The 19,248-nt window shown below is 55.0% G+C and overlaps 1 protein-coding gene across 3 annotated transcripts in view; it reads left to right on the top strand.

Annotated features, from left to right (window-relative positions):
* Positions 1 to 14,204, top strand: part of LRRC49 (leucine rich repeat containing 49) — a 91,196-nt gene extending 76,992 nt beyond the window's left edge. For all 3 annotated transcript variants that reach the window (XM_029070647.2, XM_029070648.2, XM_029070649.2), the window contains 2 exons: positions 1,931 to 2,102; positions 13,513 to 14,204. In XM_029070647.2, coding sequence (XP_028926480.1) covers positions 1,931 to 2,102; positions 13,513 to 13,719 — 379 coding nt within the window. In that variant the 3' untranslated portion in view covers positions 13,720 to 14,204. The remainder of the gene's footprint in view (positions 1 to 1,930; positions 2,103 to 13,512) is intronic.
* Positions 14,205 to 19,248: the final 5,044 nt, after the last annotated feature.

The following is a 19,248-nucleotide window of genomic DNA, read 5'->3' on the forward strand; positions in this document are numbered from 1 at the left end:
ATGACAGGCCCCTGTACCAGTGTGGCGATCATTTGGGTGGAGCGGAAGGGGCGGATCCTGGAAATATCGCGGAGGAAAATCTGACAGATGGAATGTGCCGTTTGAAAGAGAGAGGATAGTGCCAAAGTTACGAGCCAGAGATGGGGTAGGTGGTGGGGTTGTCAGCTGTCAGGGAAAGTTAGGGTCGGTCCTGGGCACGTTGAGCTTGAGGTGCCGGCGGGACATCCGAGAGGAGCCGGCCCGGAGTTCCGGAGAGATGCGAAACTGATCGGGAGAGAGAAGTTGGGGCTGGAGAGGTAGATTTGGATGTCTCCCACATCGAGGTGTTAGTTGGAGCCGTGGGAGCTGATGAGTTTGCCCAAGAAGGTTGGTCGGCCGGAAGCCCAAGTGTCCTCCTCCCGCCGTCGCCGGTCTGCCGAGGCTAAGAAATGCAGGTCTGCTTCCTGGTCCCGTGGAGGCTTCGCTTCCCACCCTCTTCCCTCCGATATGGCGGCTGTCTTTGTTTCCAGAGATCTGAATACCGGCTGCTGTGGAGTGGCGTTTGTCACCTTGTACTTGAACCTCACGGCGAACTTCAGCCACGCCCCCGCCCGGCCGGACTTCCCCTACCCTGCTGGACTTCCCCCGCCCTGCTGGACTTCCCCCGCCCGGCTGGACTTCCCCTGCCCCCGCACCACTGCCGACGTAACCTCCCTTCTCCATCTAGTCTGCCGTCGCCCGCTGGGCTCCCCCTCGCCCTCCCACACTCTAGAGCAGAGTATCCGGCGCTGCCTTTAGCTGACCAGTGTCTCTCCCCTGTGGACTTGAGGTCCTGGGAAAACTTACCCCAGAAGTAACTGGAAGGAGAAACAGCATAGTAGACACCTGATAGACCCACCCCCGCCCCACCCCCGATTTCCTCCTCGGGCCCTGAGCGCGCGGAACGTGTTCTCTGGAAGGTTTGCCGCAGCCATTAATGGCCAGACCAGATTTTCCCGGCGGGCTGTGGAACAGTCTGTGCAGAGAAGGCCGCAGGCCGTGTCGACCTCTCGATCCGGTGTCACCTCGCTCGGCTTCTCCCGTCCCTTCCCGGGAGGAGGAAATGACAAGCAGATTTGTTCCGGGCCTCCTGGGACCAGCTCTGGGGCAGGAGCCGGGCTGGTCTGTTTTTTTTGTTTTGTTTTGTTTCTTTTTGATGATATTTGTTAAGCGCTTACCCTGTGCCAGGCACTGCGTAGGTAAAAGCTTATCAGGATGGAATCAGTTCCTGTCCCACACGGAGCTCACAGCCTTAACCCCCGTTTTCCAGATGAGGGAACTGAGGCCCAGAGAAGTGAAGTGATTTACCCAAAGTCACACCAGCAGATGAGCTGCAGAGCAGGGATTAGAACCCAGGTCCTTCTGACTCCCAGGTCCGTGCTCGATCCACTAGGCCACGCTGCTTCCCTGCCCAAGTAAGCTCACAGTTTAGAGTATGGTGACCCTAGGCCTTGGATTCCTCTCCCAAACTACGGCTTGGAGCCGAATCAGTTGGGTTTTGGAGAGTCCCCTACCTTTGGGTCAGTGAGTCTGTCAGCTTAGCCTTGTCCAGCAGGTTGTGCCCACCAAGCCGTTCTCCACAGGCAGTGCCCAAAAGCCTCTGCCTGGAGGCTGCGGCTGTGGGACTCCCAGAGCAGCTGAGGGGCTTTTTGCCAAGCAAAAAATAATGTTTATGCCGACCGCTTGCCTTTGTGCAAAAAAAGAGCCAGTTTCCCTGACTTAATCAGGCCAAAGGAAGACTTCTCGGGGGTGGGGGGAAATCTGTGTCGGACTGAGACCGCAGGATGTAGTAAACTCCAAACTCGCAAAGCAGTGATCAAAAGCAAGTAAATCAACAAAGGCCATCTGCACTTCATTAGAGGGGGGTTGTTATCTGTCTCTCTCTCCAAATGGCTTTACTTTCTACCCCCAGGAGGAAGCAACTCTGCTCTCTGCTGGAGGGGAAAGGAAAGAAATCCGGTGTGGCCGCCAGCGCCGGGGCCGGCAGCGAAGAAAGTCCAGACGGGAGGAGGCCGGGAGGGGAGAATCCCAATCGAGCCACTCTGAATTACACCGGCAGAGACCTTTATTCGGACAAACTGGAGGTAAAACTCTGGGAAACCCCCAGTATTGGTTTATTGGGGTGGGGCGGAGGGAGGACTTCGGTTGGGCCGGGGGGGAGGGGAGGTAGGGGCCGTTGGTCGTTTCCCTTTCCGCCTGCTTTCGGGAGCTCCTTTGGTCTGATATCACATAAGCGGGGCGGAGTGGATAGAACACAGGTCTGGAAGTCAGGAGGTCATGGGTTCTAATTCCAGCTCTTCCACTTGTCTGCTGTGTGACCTCGGGATAGGGACTGTGTCCAACCCCATTTGCCCGTATCCACCCCGGCCTGGTACATGGTAAGCGCTTAACAAATATCTTCATTATTATTATAATGATTGTGGTATTTGTTAAGCGCTTAGTTTGTGCGAAACGCTGGGGTGAGTACAATATAATCGGGTCGGGCGCAGTACGTGTCCTACGTGGGGCTCGGAGTCCAAGCAGGAGGGTGAACGGGTTTTGAATCCTCATTGTACAGATGAAGAAACTGAGCCACACGGGAAGAACGTGGCTTAGTGGATAGAGCATGAACCCGGGAGTCAGAAGGGACCTGGATTCTAATCCCGGCTCCACCACTGTCAGCTGTGTGACCCCGGGCAAGTCACTGTAATTCTCTGAGCTTCGGTTCTCTCCTGTGCAAAATGAGAGTAAGACTGTGATCCCCTTGTGGGACATAGACTCTGTCCAACCTAATTAGCTTAGAACAGTGCCTGGCACATAGTAAGCGTTTAAGAAATACCATTGAGAAAAAAGAAGTGACTAGCCCAAGGACCCACAGTTGGCAAGTGGCAGAGCTGGGATTATTATTATTATTAGCAATAATAATAAAATGGTATTTAAATGCTTACTATAATAATAATTATGGCATTTGTTAGATGCTATGTGCCAAGCACTGTACTAAGTGCTGGGATAGATGCACGGTAATCAATTTGGACACAGTCCCTTTCCCACATGGGCTCACAGTCTTAAACCTCATTAGATTATAATTTACATTATTATTATTATTATTGCTATTAATAATAATAATAATAATAATAATACTGTGGTATTTATTAAGCACTGACTATCTACCAGACAATGTTCTAAGTGCTGGGGTATAGATATAAGATGGTCAGTTTGGACACAGTCCCTGTACGACATGGGGCTCACAGTCTTAATCCCCATTTTGCAGATGAGGGAGCTGAGGCACAGAGCAGTGAAGTGATTTTCCCAAGGTCACACAGCAGACACATAGAAGACCCAGGTCCTTCTGATTCCTAGACCCGTACTGTATCCACTAGGTCATGCTGCTTCTCTAGAGCCCAGGTCCTCTGACTCCTAGATGAGAACCCAGGTCACTGAATCCAGATTAGAACCCAGTTGCGCTGGCTCCCAGTCCCAGGCCCTTTCCATTCGACTACGCTGTTTCCCACGTGTGACTGGCCCACCTGCAAGTCCCAGAGTGAGCCCTCTTCCGAGGCTGGGCAGCAGCCCTCTGGAAGCCTGATTGAGGGGGCAGAGTGCCACAGGAGCCCGACTGCGGCACGAGCACGACCGAAGGGGAATCTGCCCCCGCTAGAGTTCCCTCCCCCACCCCATCCCCACCCCCGTAACTACCCAAAGGTCAGAAGCCACCGGGAAACAAGGGGATGAGGGGGTGAGGGCTGGAGTCCGGTTCTGCCCTGGGGGCTGCACGTCTGGCTGCTCTGACTCAGGTTGGAGGAAATCTGACCCCATGCCCGGATGTTGCCCTCTGCTTTTTCTAATCGGCCTAGGAGGTCACGGTCCAAACCCCTCCCCAGGCCTCCGAGGTCACCGACCAAATCCTTCCCCATCTCCTCCAAGACTAAGCCCTCCTTTCTTCTTCTCCCACTCCCTTCTGCATCACTTTGACTTGCTCCCTTTATTCAACCCCGTCTCCCAGGTCCTCAGCACTTACGTCCATAACCGTAATTTATTTATTTCTATTAACGTCTGTCTCCCCGTCTACGGTGTAACCTCGTTGTGGGCAGAGAAAGCATCTCTTGTAATGTTGTACTCTCCCAAGTGCTGTACACACAGTAAGCGCTCATTAAATACTATTGACTGACTCCAAGATCACCTACCAAACCCTTCCCCTGGCCTTCTTCATCAGACATGGACAGTCAAACCAAAAGCAGCTCTTAGTACAGTGCTTTGCACACAATAAGTGCTCAATAAATACGATTGAATGAATGAAAAGAGGATGCTCATCCCCTCTTAGAGCACAGCAATGTCGCCTAGTGGAAAGAGCCCGAGCCTGGGAGTCAGGTGGACCTCAGTTCTAGTCTGGGCTCCACCTGCTGCATGACCTTGGTCAAGTCACTTAACTTCTCTGTGCCTCAGTTATCTCAGGTATAAAGTGCGGATTAAGACTGTGGGACCGGGACTGTGTCCAACCTGATTAACTTGTGTCTACCCCAGTGCTTAGTACAGTGCCTGGCTCATAGTAAGCGCTTAAAAAAGCAGGAATTGGGGTGGCCTTATATAAATACAAATGGGGTATTCTCCCCCCGCCCCATCTCCTTCCCTTCCCTCCTCCTCCCCTTCCTTCTCATCCTGCATCCAACCTGATGATCTTCTCTCTAACCCAACCCATGGTACAATGCTTGGTGCTTAACAAAGAACACAGTTGTCAGATCTACCAACTATATTGTATTGTTCTTTCATTCATTCAATCGTATTAATTGAGTCAATCGTATTAATTGAGCGCTTACCACGGGCAGAGCACTGTACGCCCTTGGAAAGTACAGTTCAGCAATAAAGGGAGACAATCCCTGCCCACACCGGGTTTACAATCTCTTCCACACTTGGAAGAGTACAGTAGAGTTAGCAGAGGTGATCCCTGCCCGCCAGGAGCTTAGAGTCTAGCAGGGGAGACTGACATTGGCATAATTAACAGGTAGGAGGAAGAAGGAAAAGAGGCTAAGGTACATGAATACAGTCCTCTAGACTGTAAGACTGTAATGATCATTCCGTCATTGTGGACAGGGAACACGTCTACCAATTCTGTTACATTATTATATTGTACTCTTCCCTGCACCTAGTAGTGTTCTGTACACAGAAAGTGCTCAATAAATAGGATTGTTTGGTGGATCAATGAGTTAAGGCTTAAGCAGAAAGGATGTGAAGAGTTGTACAGAAGTTTAGGGAGAGTCTATAGGCCCTACTGACTGTAAGAGACTCGCTGGCAGGGCTTGCCTCTCCCAACCCTTAGGACTGTGATCTGTGCCCAGTAAGCGCTCAGTAAATACCATCGATTGATTGGGAGTTGTGAGTAGTTGGTGCAGAGATCCTGAGGTGGTAATTGTGGGATATAAACCGGGGAGAAGAGAAATGAATCGGGGAAGGCCTCACGGGGGAGATGGGATTTCAGAAGGGTTTGGAAATGGAGAGAGCTGTGGTCTGGCCAGGGCGTGGGCAAGAAGTCAGAGTTGGGAAAGGTGACAATGAGGCCAGTGAGTAGGTTGCCTTGAGAGAACAAAGAAAAATGGAAGAGAGAGAATGGATAAATCTAAGGGAGAGAGCAGAGAGGAGCGATGCAAAGAGGAGCGAGAAACCATTGGAGGCTTTTGAGGAATGGGGAGTCGGAACCGATTCTATGTCCACAAAGGATGAACGGGGCATGATTATCTCCCAGCAGCCCCAACATCTCAGCTTTCTGCCTTCCCATTTCCTAACCAGCGAAACCCTTTTTCTCAATTCATCTGGTGATTGGTTCTCCCAACTTTCAGGTGGGGCTCAACAGGTTAGTAACCCACCCACCCTGTGAATTTCCTCTGAAAAGAGGAAAGAGGGAGAGTGACAGAGGGAGGGAGATGGGAGCAGAGAGGGGGAGAGAGACAAACACAGCAGGAGAAAGAAAGCAACAGAGAATAAGAGAGAAAGAGAGAGAGAGAGACAGAAGCAGAGCAAACAAGAGAGAATGAAGGTCCAAGATCCAGAACAAAGGCAGGTTGGAGGATGCATGGCAGTTGTCAGGGCATGGGTGCTTGGTCATGCCAAGGGATTTCTTCTGGCTTTGATTTGCAGTTAGACAAGAGCTGGGTCTCTGTCCCTGGCCAGTCCTGCCCAGAAAAGTAGATAACCACCTGGCAACCCAAAACCCTCCAAAACAGCTGACCTTCACAGGGGTGGTGGCACATGCCACCCAGTACATCAGGGAGCAGCAGCTCATGCACCCCAAAACCCGAGATAGAAGCAGGAAAACAAAGTTCCAGGAAGATTCTTCCAGACTGTCGGCAGCGGAACCAGATCCGGCAAACAGTTGCCAGGCAGGATGGGTCAGCGGGCTAAAACGCTTGCGGCTACCCCTCTGGGGGTTCAGTCAAGAGGAGCTTCGAAACCCTCCGGGCCGGACCCGGAGAACCAAAGGGAAATGGCTCCTGCAGTCCCGAGCCCGGGATCTGGAGGTTGCGAAACATTCCCTCAAGCGGCAAAGCGCGTCGCAACTGCACCACGACGCCCGAGGCGACACCCAGTCATCGAGATTAAAACTCGGCATAATAATAAGAATCATGGCATTAGGTATTTTGTTGGTTTTTTATGGATTTTGTTAATCCATCAATCAGTGGTATTTATTGAGCACTCCCTATGTGCCAAGTAGTGTACTAAGTGTGTGGGAGTGTACAGTATAACAGAATTAACAGACACATTTCCCTGATCGCAATGAACTTATTTGTTAAGTGCTTATTATGTGCCGGGTACTGTACTAAGCACTGGGATAGGGATAGGCTAATCAGACTGGACAAGGTCCTTGTCCCACAGGGGCTCACAGTCTAAGTAGGAGGGAGAACAAGTACTGAATCCCCAGTTTGCTGATGAGGAAACTGAGGCACACAGAGACGTTCAGTGACACGTCCGAGGTCACAGAGCAGGCACAGCAGTCTTCTAGACTGTAAGCTTCGCTTCTAGACTGTGAACTCCTTGTGAGCAGGGAACTTGTCTTCCAAATCTGTTGTGTTGTTCTCTCCCCAACGCTTAGTACGGTGCTCTGCATACAGTCAGAACTCAATAAATACAACTGATTGATTATTGAAAGTGGCAGAGCCGGGATTAGAACCCAGGTCCTCTGACTCCCTCTCTTTCCACTAGGCCACAGTGCTTCTCTGGATGTGTCAAGAGACTTTGTGGCACATGAACCCGTGCCTTGGAATTCAAGTCACTGCCAGCAGTGTTGACCCAAGAGTGCTGGTCTATCAATCAGTCAGTCATAATTATTGAGCTCCTACTGTGTTCAGAGCACTGTACTAAGCGCTTGGAAGAGTACAATATAACAATATAACAGACACATTCCCTGCCCACAGCAAGCTTACAGTCCAGAGGGGGAGACGGACATTAATATAAAGAAATGTTACAGACATGGACATAAGTGCTGTGGGGCTGGGCCAGGGGATGAATTAAAGAAGCAAGTCAGAGTGACGCAGAAGGGAGTGGGAGAAGAGGAAAGGAGGCCTTAGTCAGGGAAGGCCTCTTGGAGGAGATGGGCCTTTAAGAAGGCTTTGAAGGGGGGGAGAGTCTTTGTCCGATATGAAGAGGGAGGGCGTTCCAGGACAGAGGTAGGACGTTGGCGGGAGGTCGGCGGCGAGATAGACAAGATCGAGGTTAAGTGAGTAGATTGGCATTAGAAGCGTGAGGTTTGCAGTCTAGGTTGTAGTAGGAGAGTAGTGAGGCGAGGTAGGAGCGGGCAAGGTGATTGAGTGCTTTAAAGCCAATGATGAGGGGTTTCTGCCTCTCTTTCTTTCCCCTGAGGCTCTCTCGGTGGCCACGCTCTGGGTCCGACCGACCACAAACCCACCGACCGAGGAAATGGGATTAGAGCCAAACCTCAAACCCAAACCCCCAGGAAGTGGGGAAGTGGGGCTCGTCTCTGTCCCAGGCAGCTGGCAGGCATTTGCTCCCCTTTATCACCCCCAGAAACCTTTATGCCGTTTTTACGATGAGCCAACCCATGACCTCATGTTTTCAGCGCCTTGAAATAAATCAGGTTGATTAGCGACTTTGGCGCGTGTATATTTATTCTAAGGATAACGCGTTACACTGCTGTAGGAAAACTTGTGAAAGGTGAGAAATCTCCCAGAAAAGACTGACATACGATAAAAACTATGTAATTGCACAAGACACGTTTCGGTTCAGGGAAACGTCGATGGAATTTGCCCACGCGATGCACCGACACATCTCTACCAGTGACGGGTGTCTAAACGTTTCCCCGAATCGTAACCGGAGAGCCAACGCCGATTCCCGCTGGGACCGGGGAGGGGGCCGGAGACGGTGACAGAGCAGAGAACACGGTCTCCCCTGGAGTGGATCCAGACCTCTCAGAGAGGGGTTCCCCTCACTGCCGGCTACTCTGGGGAGTGGACTTCGGGGGGACAGATAATTACTCTCCCTGCTTCAAGGTCTTATTGAAGGCCCATCTCCTCCAAATGGCCTTCCCTGACTAAGCCCTTCTTTCCTCTTCTCCCACTTCCTTCTTCGTCATCCCCTTTCATTCATCCCCCCCACTCCCAGCCCCACAGCACTTACATATCTGTCATTTTCTTTATTTATATCAATGTATATTAATGTCACCCCCTCTAGACTGTAAGCTCGTTGTGGGCGGGGAATGTGTCTGCTTACTGTCATATTGTACTCTCTCAAGCACTTAGTTGAGTGCTCTGCACGCAATAGGCGCTCAGTAAATATGATGGAATGAATGAATGAAAGTGTGTCCTCCACCGTCTTCCCCCTCGGAATAAGACCTGAAAGTCCTCCGGCAGCCGGGCCCAGCTGCAAGCTTGGCAGTAATGTTGGTATTTGTTAAGCGCTTACTATATGCAGAGCACTGTTCTAACCGCTGGGGTAGATACAGGGTAATCGGGTTGTCCCACGTGAGGGTCACAGTTAATCCCCATTTTACAGATGAGGAAACTGAGGCCCAGAGAAGTGAAGTGACTTGCCCACAATCACCCAGCTGACAAGTGGCAGAGGCGGGATTCGAACCCATGACCTCTGACTCCCAAGCCCGGGCTCTTTCCACTGAGCCACGCCGCAGTAGGTGGTGGCAGCTGGTTCGTATCGTATCCGTCGTATTTATGGAGCGCTTACTACGTGCACGGCACTCTACTAAACGCTCAGAAAACTCAGGCCGGGGCAGAGGGAGGAGGAGATGGGGGAGAGGGGGCCGCAGAAGGGGGCTGAGGAGGGGGCGGCAGCTGGGTCCTGGCTCCGGAGGAACCACGGAGAGCTGATTCAGAATGTCTTCCCAGTGAGTGAGCCTCCTCATGCCACATTCCTCCTCAGCGGCCTCGAGGGAGGGAAACGGCCCAGAGCTGCTCCCTGATGTAGAGCCGCGAGGGCCAGGTGGCAACCTCTGGGCTCTGGGAGGCTCTGGCTGGCTGGTGGTGGGCTCCAGGCAGCAGGCTTAGAGAAGCGACGTGGCTCAGTGGAAAGAACACGGGCTTGGGAGTCAGAGGTCATGGGTTCAAATCCCGGCTCAGCTGCCTGTCAGCTGTGTGACTTTGGGCAAGTCACTTAACTTCTCTGTGCCTCAGTTAATTTAATACTGTGGGCCCCATGTGGGACAACCTGATCACCTTGTATCCTCTCCAGCGCTTAGAACAGTCCTTTGCACATAGTAAGCGCTTAACAAATGCCATCATTCATCTGGTGTCTCCAGGGGGCAGGCCCTGGGATCTTTGTGGCTCCAGAGGGCGGGCTCTGGATCCGTGTGGCTCTGGCCAGCGGGCTCGGGGATCTGCAGGGCTCCAGGCATCGAGGCCCGGGTTCTGGCTGGCTCCGGGTGGTGGGCTCTGGGCGGTGGGCTCTGGGCAGTGGCAGGTGGTGGCCTCCAGGCATCGGGCTCCGGGCGGTTCTACCTCATTATGGGCGAGGAACCGCGTCTGTTTATTGTTATATTGTACTCTCTCAAGTGCTTAGTACACAGATGAGGGAACTGAGGCACAGAGAAATAAAGTGACTTGCCCACAGTCACAGAACTGACAGGTGGCAGAGCCGGGATTTGAACCCATGACCTCTGGCTCCCAAGCCCGTGCTCTTACCACTGAGCCACGCTGCTCCTCTGTAAGATGTCAGTAAGTACTACGGAATGAGTGCCTCTGCGGAGGAACACGGTGGAGCTGGGCCTGCCGCCGGCCTATCCTCCCCACCCTGGGGCAAGGTGGGACGGGAAGACCCTCCCCTCCTATTTTGGGACCCCAAACGATCCTTTTTCCTCATGGCTCTTGAGAAGGACCCCATCTTCAACCGCACACACACATACACTGCTGCAGGGCAGGGCCTTCTTCCTATAGTCCCTCCGCTAGACTGTAAACTTGCTGTGGGCAGGGAATGTGTCTACCAACTCTGCTATATCGTACTCTCCCAAGAGCTTAGTACAGTGTTCCGCACACAGTAAGTGCTCAATAAATACGATTTACTGACTGAGTGACCTACGGCTCTGCACACGGAACCTAAGTACCAAGGAAGCAGCATGGCCTAGTGGATAGAGCCCGGGCCTGGGAGTCAGAAGGGCCTGGGTTCTAATCCCGTCTCCACCACTAGTCCGTTGTGTGACCTTGGGCACACTTCTCTGGCCCTCGTTCCCTCATCTGGAAAATGGGGATGAAGACTATGAGCCCCAAGTGGGACAGGGACTGTGTCCAACCTGATTAGCTTGTATCTACCCCAGCGCTTAGAACGGTGCTTGGCACATCCTAAGCGCTTAACGAATACCATCATCATTATGATTATTATCAGAACAGCGCTTGACGCATAGTAAGCCCTTAACAAACACCATCGTTATTATTATCATCATTATTACCATTGTGTGATTGAGTAGGTACTCCCAGGGGTGGAGATCTTGCTGTTATTTGGCAGGTCGCCCACCCGCCCACCCTGTCCCACCTCCGCTATCACCCCCCCCCCCCCCCCCCCCCGTGTCCCACGTCTGCTGACCCCACAGGAAGGCAGCAGCTCTCACTGTTTACAAAAGCCCCTCCCTGGCGGGGTGGGCGGCTGGGAGGGCATTCGTCGGGCACATTTTTGTCGGACCCACCCAGTTCCTGCCCTCAGGGTCCTGGCAGTGTGTGGGGGAGACTAGAGATAAACATTTAATCAACAGAAATATGCTCGGGGTGGTGATAGGCTAAATATATGCTCTCTCTAATTGCAAGAACTAGGAAATGATTCATTTCACACACCGATGATGTGGCTGATGGGCAGCGTGGCTTAGTGGATAGGGCACGGGCCTGGAGGTCAGTGTCTGAGTTGTACTTTCCAAGCGCTTAGTATAATGCTGTGCACCCAGTAAGCTCTCAATAGATATGATTGAATGAATGAATGTCATCGATTCAATGGAACTAATATCACAGCACCTCAGGATATCTTTGCAGTGAGTAGAAGCAGAAAATTCTTTGTGACTTACTGTCTCTAGACGGCTATCCCGGGGGTAAAAAACACATCCCTGAAATGAGCTTGTTCCACATGGAAGACTTGGGGTGGTGTCCAGGAACTGCCCCCCGGATCATGGCGTAGTGGATAGAGCACCGGCCTGGGAATCGGAAGGTCGTGGATTCTAATTCCCCCTCCGCCACTTGTCTGCTGTGTGACCTTGGGCAAGTCACTTCACTTGTCTGGGCCTCAGTTACCTCATCTGTAAAACGGGGATTGAGACTGTGAGCCCCACGTAGAACAGGGACTGTGTCAACCCGATCTGCACTTATCAAGTACCCTTACTCCAACTCTCTAGTTTTGGTTTCTTCCTTTGGACTGTAAGCTTGTTGTGGGCAGGGAGTGCATCTATCAACTCTATCGTATTAATTCTCCCAATGCTTAATACAATGCTGTGCACACAAACTGAGAGCTTGTTGTGGCCGGGGAATGTGTGCCTGTTTATTGCTCTATTGTATTCTCCCAAGTGCTTAGTAAGGTGTTACGCACACAGTAAGCACTTAGTAAATACAATTGACTGGCTGAGGTAGCGCTTAATAAATGCCACTGAGTGATTTATTGATCTCTGATGCTGCCCCTGGGGAGATGGGGTGGGAGGTAAGGGGAGGAGTAGTTTATGTGCCTCCGGGTGGTGTAGGTATGTGCCATGTTCAGTGCACACAAACACTCTGATCTTGTCCGTTGTTGTGGCCGGGGGAAGGGCAGTAGCTGTGTGTTGTAAAGCTGAAGGGCAGAGTCTCTGGGCTCCACCTGACGTCAGCCTCCTGTCAGTCTCCCGGTCTCCTTGACTCCTCCCCCTCCCACTCTCCTCCAAAGTCACTGCTGTTCCATCTTGGCTTTGTTCCATTTTCCTTTCGGGGTGAATGGGGAGGGGGCTGTGGGACCATCTTGTGGCAGTACCTAGGACACCCTAATGTGGGGCAGGGGTCCACAGTGGCTCGCAGATCCGGCAGAGACCTGGTGATGATGATGGTCCTCAAGGACTGCATCTCCCGGGAATCTTGGAGAGGGACACGGTGGAAGGAGGGGATGGGTTGGCCCGGGGTTGGTTGGCTTGGGCGGCCCTGGCTTCAGCAACTTGTGCTCCAGTAGGGAGTGGAAATTTTCCAGCTCTCCCAAGAGACATTTATCAGGTGATCCCAGTTGGGAAGAGCCAGGGCATCAAATCACTTCGTGCAGGGGCAGAAATTGGGGTGGGAGGAGGGCAGGATTGATGGGGAAGGGAGGGAGAGCTGGCTTCTCATCCCCTTTGAATAGAGGAGGAAACTGAGACCCAGAGAGTCAGTCAGTCATATTTACTTGAGCGCTTACTGTGTGCAGAGCACTGTACTGAGCACTTGGGAGAGTACGATATAACAATATAACAGACACATTCCCTGCCCACACTGAGCTTACAGTTAGGTGGGGGGGACAGACATTAATAGAAATAAATTACCTATATGGACATAAGTGCTGTGGGGCTGGAACGGGGGGGATGAATAAAGGGAGCAAGTCAGGGCGATGCAGAAAAGAGAGGGAGAAGAGGAAAGGAGGGCTTGGTCAGGGAAAGCCTCCTGGAGATGTGCCTTCAGTAAGGCTTTGAAGAGGGGGAGAATAATTGTCTCTAGGATCAGAGGAGGAAGGGCGTGCCAGGCCAGAGGCGGTACGTGGGCGAGGGGTCGGCGGCGAAATGGGCGAGATGGAGGCACAGGGAGAAAGTTAGCATCAGAGGAGCCAAGTTTGTGGGCTGGGTTGAAATAGGAGAGCAGGGAGGTGAGGTAGGAGGGGGCAAGGTGATTGAATGCTTTTAAAGCTGATGGTGGGGAGTTTCGGCTTCCCTCTTCCCAGCCCTGGGGCCGGGTGACTTGTTGGGTGGGGGGTGTTTAGGAGCGAGAGGCCGTCCCCACCCGGCCCTGCCTGACTCAAGGTCCTCGAGCCGCCACCGTACGGTGGGCCCCGGGTCGGGCCCCGCAGTCTCTGTCTGACCGGCTACCCCCCTTGTGTTCCCAGGAAGTCCAGGAGAAAAAGCAGTTCTGCCGGAGCTACGTGGAGGCCCTGGTGGCCGAGGCCACCGACATCAGCCTGAAGAGGGAGTCCCTGCAGAGGCTGTGGCCTCAGTTGTTCATCGAGCTGGTCCGGGACGCCGTGCTGGACATGCGCCCGCGGAAGCCCTACGCACCTCACCACTGCCCTCAGAGGGTCACGGCCCCCAAATAAGTGGGCCTGCCGGGGTGGAGGAGAACGGCGGGGAGGGGGGACCTCGCCCGCCCTCGGGAACCTGCCCAGAAAAGGTCCTGGGATGGGAGGCCGGAATGTCTCGGAGTGGCGGATCCCGTGGGCGTGGGAGGGTCCTCGGGGGCCGAGCTGGGACCAGGGTGACACCGGGGTGCCTTCCGTGGTCGGCTCTCAGTCCTCTTCTCTGGTTTCCCTTCCGTGCCCCGGCTCCCACGCACTCCTGCCGCACCATTGCCACATGCTCCCGCCGCCCCACCTCTCGTGCTCCAACCGTCCCGTGCTCCCGCCGTCCCTCGTCCCGCGCTCCCTCCGGCCCACGTCCCGTGCTCCTGCCGCCCCGCATCCCGTGTCCAACCGTCCTGTGCTCCGGCAGCCCCACATCCCATGGTCCAGCCATCCCGTGCTCCCAGCCTGAAGCCGAGGGAGAAGCGGACAATAAAGAATTCCGGCGTTTTTTCCCGATTCCAGCCAGCGGGTGAGGCTTGCGGTTGTTTCGCAGAAACGCTTCCCCAGAGCTCAGTTTTATCTCTTCCCTTCGGAACGGACTCCATCACAGCCATTACTCCCTTCCTTGCCCCCAGTCGCCTTCCCCTGCCGATCGGGGAAGGAGGCGCCAGGCCCCTGGCTGAGAACAGAGAGAAACTACCACCAGCCGGGTCCCTGGGCTGAGAGCAAAGAAGAACTATCACCAGTCATCCCCCTGGGCTGAGAGCAAAAAGAAACTACCACCGGCCGGGGCCCCAGTGGGTTTGGCTTCTGGTTGAGTTGTGGTCACCTCTTTTGTTAGAACCAGTTCAATGGAAAGAAAGAAGTTTTCCAGGATTGTTTAGCACTGGACAACCAAATAAGGTCCCCAGTTCTTCCCTCTTCATCCCTGACTGACTTCATGGAGCATCCAACATGCCCGACTCCCCCCTCTCCATCCCTGACTGTCCCCTAGGAACCCAGCACAGACCACCGAACACACCCGACTCCCCTCTCCATCCCCGCTTTCCTTCTTCGTCCCCGACTCTCCAGACGGAATCGCTGTGGTCTAGAGCCCCTTGGCAGCCCGCGGCTGCTTGCCCCATACTGGCCCTGGCTGATCCTCTCTCCCCAGGCAATAGAAAATAGGGGAGATGGCTGGGGCTTTCGGTGGATTCCTTTCCCCTTTTCAAGACCCAAAGCTGCAGAGGGTACAGCGGCGGGTGGGGCTGAGGCCGGGGGCAGCCCTGACACGTGGATTTTCACAGACAATCATTTTTCCAGCTAAAAATACCTATCGCCCTCTCCAAGCGGAGCGGAAAAACAGCTCCAGCAGTCCCTGGGGGGCGGGTGGGCCGCCTGTGCCTGGCACTGCCCCGCTTTTGGCGGGGTGGGGTAAGGAAGGGAGCCAGAGCCCCACCTCCACTCCAGGAGCTGTCCCGGCCCCCCAAAGACAGGGTGGAGAGAGGCCGGTGATGGAGCGCTGCCACTCCACTCCCAGATCTCTGAGGCCCTGGTGGGGGGTCCTGGGCCCCGAGCCTCTCCGCACCCCCAGCAGGAGCGAAGCCTTGGCCAGGAGCTGCAGGGCCTGCCAGCCGGGCAGCGGACGCCGGCCAGCGAGGACCCCCAGGAAGCTGCGGGTTCACAGCCCGGCCCGGACTCACGTCCCCACGGAGCTCAGATTCTGCCCATGTGAGGGAGCCAATGAATCCCCGCCCCGGCCAAGGTGGAGTATGGCTTAGGCAGGCCCACCGTCACCTGGGGGGACTCCCCCTACAACATAGCCTGGAGGCGGCCAGACCCGGGAGCCGGTAACTGATTTTCCGGGACATCGGCGGGAGCACAGGGATGCTTGCAGGGTCTGTATAGAGGTGACCCTCTTGAACACTCACCGTACTGGTTAGGGATGGACCATCCGACCTCCCTGACTCTCCCCTCTCCATCCCTGACACTCCCTTTCAGTGACCCAGCATGGACCATCCAACATCCCTGACACGCCTCTCTTCATCCTTGACTCTCCCGCAAGAGACCCAACATGGACCGTCCAACAAACCCCTATTGTCCCCTTTCCATCCCTGGCTCTTCCCCCAGTGACCCAGTACGGATCATCCCGCACCCTTGACTCCCCACTCTCCCTCCCCGATGGAGCACGGACTTTCCAATGCCCCTTGATTCTCCCCCAGTGACCCGGTACAGACCGTTTCATATCCCTAACTCTCCTCTCTCCATTCCTGACTCTCCCTGACGACCCAGCATGGACCATCCAAGGTCACCCGACTCTTCCCCCAGTGACCCAGGAAAGACCATGTGACACCCTTCATTCCCCCTTCTCCACTCCTGACTCTACCCAGTGACCCAGCATGGACCATCCAGCAACCTACTTCTCCCCTCTCAGTCAGTCAGCCAGTCAATTGTATTCGTATTGAGTACTTACTGTGTGCAGAGCACTGAACTAAGTGCTTGGGAGAGTACAATATAACGGACACATTCCCTGTCTACAGTGGGCTTACAGTCTCCAACCCTTACTCTCCCCCGTGGCCCATCCACCATCCGACACCCCTGACTCTCCCTTCCCGTCCCTGACCCTTTGCGGTGACCCCGGAGTGTGGAATCCCAAGCTGGGGGAAAAAGCATTTCCGGCTGTTTGATCTGGACCAGTGCCCGTCCAGCTCCGGCGAGCACCTCTCGCCCTGGTGGAGTGGGATTTGGGCAGGCGCAGTCCTGGGCTCAAGGAGGCTGCAGGGAGAGGAGCAGGGGGGCTGGGCTGGGGGTCCTAGGCTCCCACGGCTCATCCCCTCGGGCAGGTGAATGCCCAGAGAAGCGGCGTGGCTTAGCGGAAAGAGCACGGGCTTGGAAGTCATGGCGTAGTGGCTAGATCACGGGCCTCGGAGTCTGAAGGTTACGGGGTCTAATCTCGGCCCTGCCGCTTGTCAGCTTAGTGACTTTGGGCAAGCCACTTAACTTCTCTGTGACTCGGTGACCTCATCTGTAAAATGGGGATTAAGACCGTGAGCCCCACGTGGAATAACTTCATTACCTTGGATCTACCCCAGCGCTTAGAACAGTGCTTGGCACATAGTAAGCACTTAACAAATACCATAATAATAGTTATTGTTGTTAGAGTGAACCCCGCAGCCCTTGGCCTGGGCAACGGATTGACTTTCAGGTGGACCACCCCCAGGCTTCCGGAGAGAAGCGGGTGGACCGCCCCCCGCCCAATCTGGGGTCCGGGCCCGAGCCGGGGCAGGGGGCGGGTGGAGCTCGGGGCACCCGGTACGGAGGCCGCCTTCGGAATTCCAAACGCTCGGAGGCCTGGCCCCTGCCCCGCTCCCCGGCTGATAATTCTCCCGCCCGAAGTCATCCCCGTCTCCGGTTTCCCGGGTCCCGGGCCAGAGGCAGGGAGAGGGGGTGAGGCTAGAGAGGACATCGTGGACAGGGAATGTGTCTGTTTATTGTTAGGTTGTACTCTCCCAAGCGCTTAGTACAATGCCCTGCACACAGGAAACGCTCAATAAAGACGATTGAATGAAGCCCGCTGGACCGGCAGCCACATGTAGGAGCCAGGAGCGCCAGGCTGCCCTCCTGGCTCTGCTAGCCCCAAGGCCGCTCCGGGCCCTGGAGTGGACTCTGGGAGGAGGAGGGATAAGAGAAGAAGGAGGAGGAGGAGGAAAAGAGGAGGAGGAGGAGGAGACGGTTAAGCTGGGGGAGATTTGCCAAGTCCTAAGCACTGTAGCAGTGAGGCTGGGGGCTGAGAAAGGAACTCAGGCATCTGCCTCCCAGGGCAGGGTCCCTCGGCCTCCCCCGCGAAGCCCGCCCGCCTCAGGCTTCCTCCCGCTCCCGCTAACAGCCAGGCCACCCCTCCAGACGGGAGAAAAAAGCCCCCCACTTCCAACCCCGTTTTGAGTGGTCATCCCATCCTTTTTCCTGTCTCCAAAGGGGCCTGCCCTTCTCCCGCCCAGGCAGAGCGGAAGCCCAGCGTCCCGTAGTTCTCCGACCAATCAGTCAATCATCAATCGATGGTATTTATTGAGCCCTGACTGTGTACGAACCACTGGACTAAGCAGTTGGGAACGTGCACTTCAGTAGAATTGATAGGCATGATCTGTGCCCACAAGGAGTTTACAATCTTCAGGGAAATCTTACCATCTGTGACTCAGTTACCTCATCTGTAAAATGGGGATTAAGACTGTGAGCCCCACGTGGGACAACCTGATTACCTTGGATGTTCCCCCTCTAGACTGAATATGTGCAGAGCACTGTACTAAGAACTTAGAAAGTACAATTCAGCAACAAAGAGAGACAATCCCCGCCCACCCCGGGCTTACAGTCTAGAAGGGGGAAGGCCCACATCAAGACAAGTAAACAGGCAGCAGTGGCATCAATATAAGTAGAATTGTACAGATATAACCACGTAGAATCAAGTAAACAGGCAATAATATAAATAAATGGAATTATAGATATGTACATGTATACGCCAGTGTTGTGGGGCGGGGAGGGGGTGTAGAGCAAAGGGAGCGAGTCGAGGTGATGTGGGGGGAAGTGGAGGTGAGGAAAAGGCAGGAGGGGGTGTTGACTTCAAAGCCCAACTGAGAACTCACCTCCTCCGGGAGGCCTTCCCAGACTGAGCCCTCCCTTTCCCTCTGCTCTTCCCACCTCCCCATTCCCCCTCCTCCCTCTGCTCTTCCCCCTCCCTCCCCCCAGCACTGTGCTCATTTGTACATATTATTTATTACCGTATTTATTTTGTTAATGATGTGTATAGCTCTATGATTCTATTTATCTTGATGATGTCTGTGCTAGACTGCTCGTTTCGTTTTGCTTTGCCGTCTGTCTCCTCCGAGCCCATGCTCTTTCCACTAAGCCACGCGGCTTCTAGACTTGGAGCCCGTCATTGGGCAGGGATGGTGTCTATCTGTTGCCGAATTGTCCATTCCAAGCGCTCAGTCCAGTGCTCTGCCCAGAGTAAGCGCTCAATAAATACTATTGAATGAGTGAATGTAGGACTGAGCGGGGGCCGGAGCCGCTGTGCCCGAGGCGTCCAGCAGGGGGTGCTGACGGGATGGGGGCCGGGGCGCGGAATGGGCGGGGCCGCACTCCCCGAGGTGTCCAGCAGGGGGTGCCGATGGGGGCGGGATCGCTGTGCCCGAGGCATCCAGCAGGGGGTGCTGCCGGGGCCGGGGCTGGGAACGGAGTGGGCGGGGCCGCTGTGCCCGAGGCGTCCAGCAGGGGGTGCTGACAGGGCGGGGCCGCTGTTCCCGAGGCGTCCAGCAGGGGGGGCCGATGGGGGCGGGGGCGCGGGCCGGGCCGCTGTTCTCGAGGCGTCCAGCAGGGGCGGCCGATGGGGGCGGGGGCGCGGGCCGGGCCGCTGTGCCCGAGGCGTCCAGCAGGGGGTGCTGCCAGGACCGGGGCTGGGAGCGGAGTGGGCGGGGCCGCAGTGCCCGAGGCGTCCAGCAGGAGGCGCGCGCGGCGCCGTCCCGGGCTGACAGCGCGGGGGCCCGGCCCGGCCCGGCCCGGCCCGGGGGACGAGGAGGAGGAGGGAGCCGCTCC

Source organism: Ornithorhynchus anatinus, chromosome 8, assembly GCF_004115215.2.
Source record: "Ornithorhynchus anatinus isolate Pmale09 chromosome 8, mOrnAna1.pri.v4, whole genome shotgun sequence".
Taxonomy (NCBI): domain Eukaryota; kingdom Metazoa; phylum Chordata; class Mammalia; order Monotremata; family Ornithorhynchidae; genus Ornithorhynchus; species Ornithorhynchus anatinus.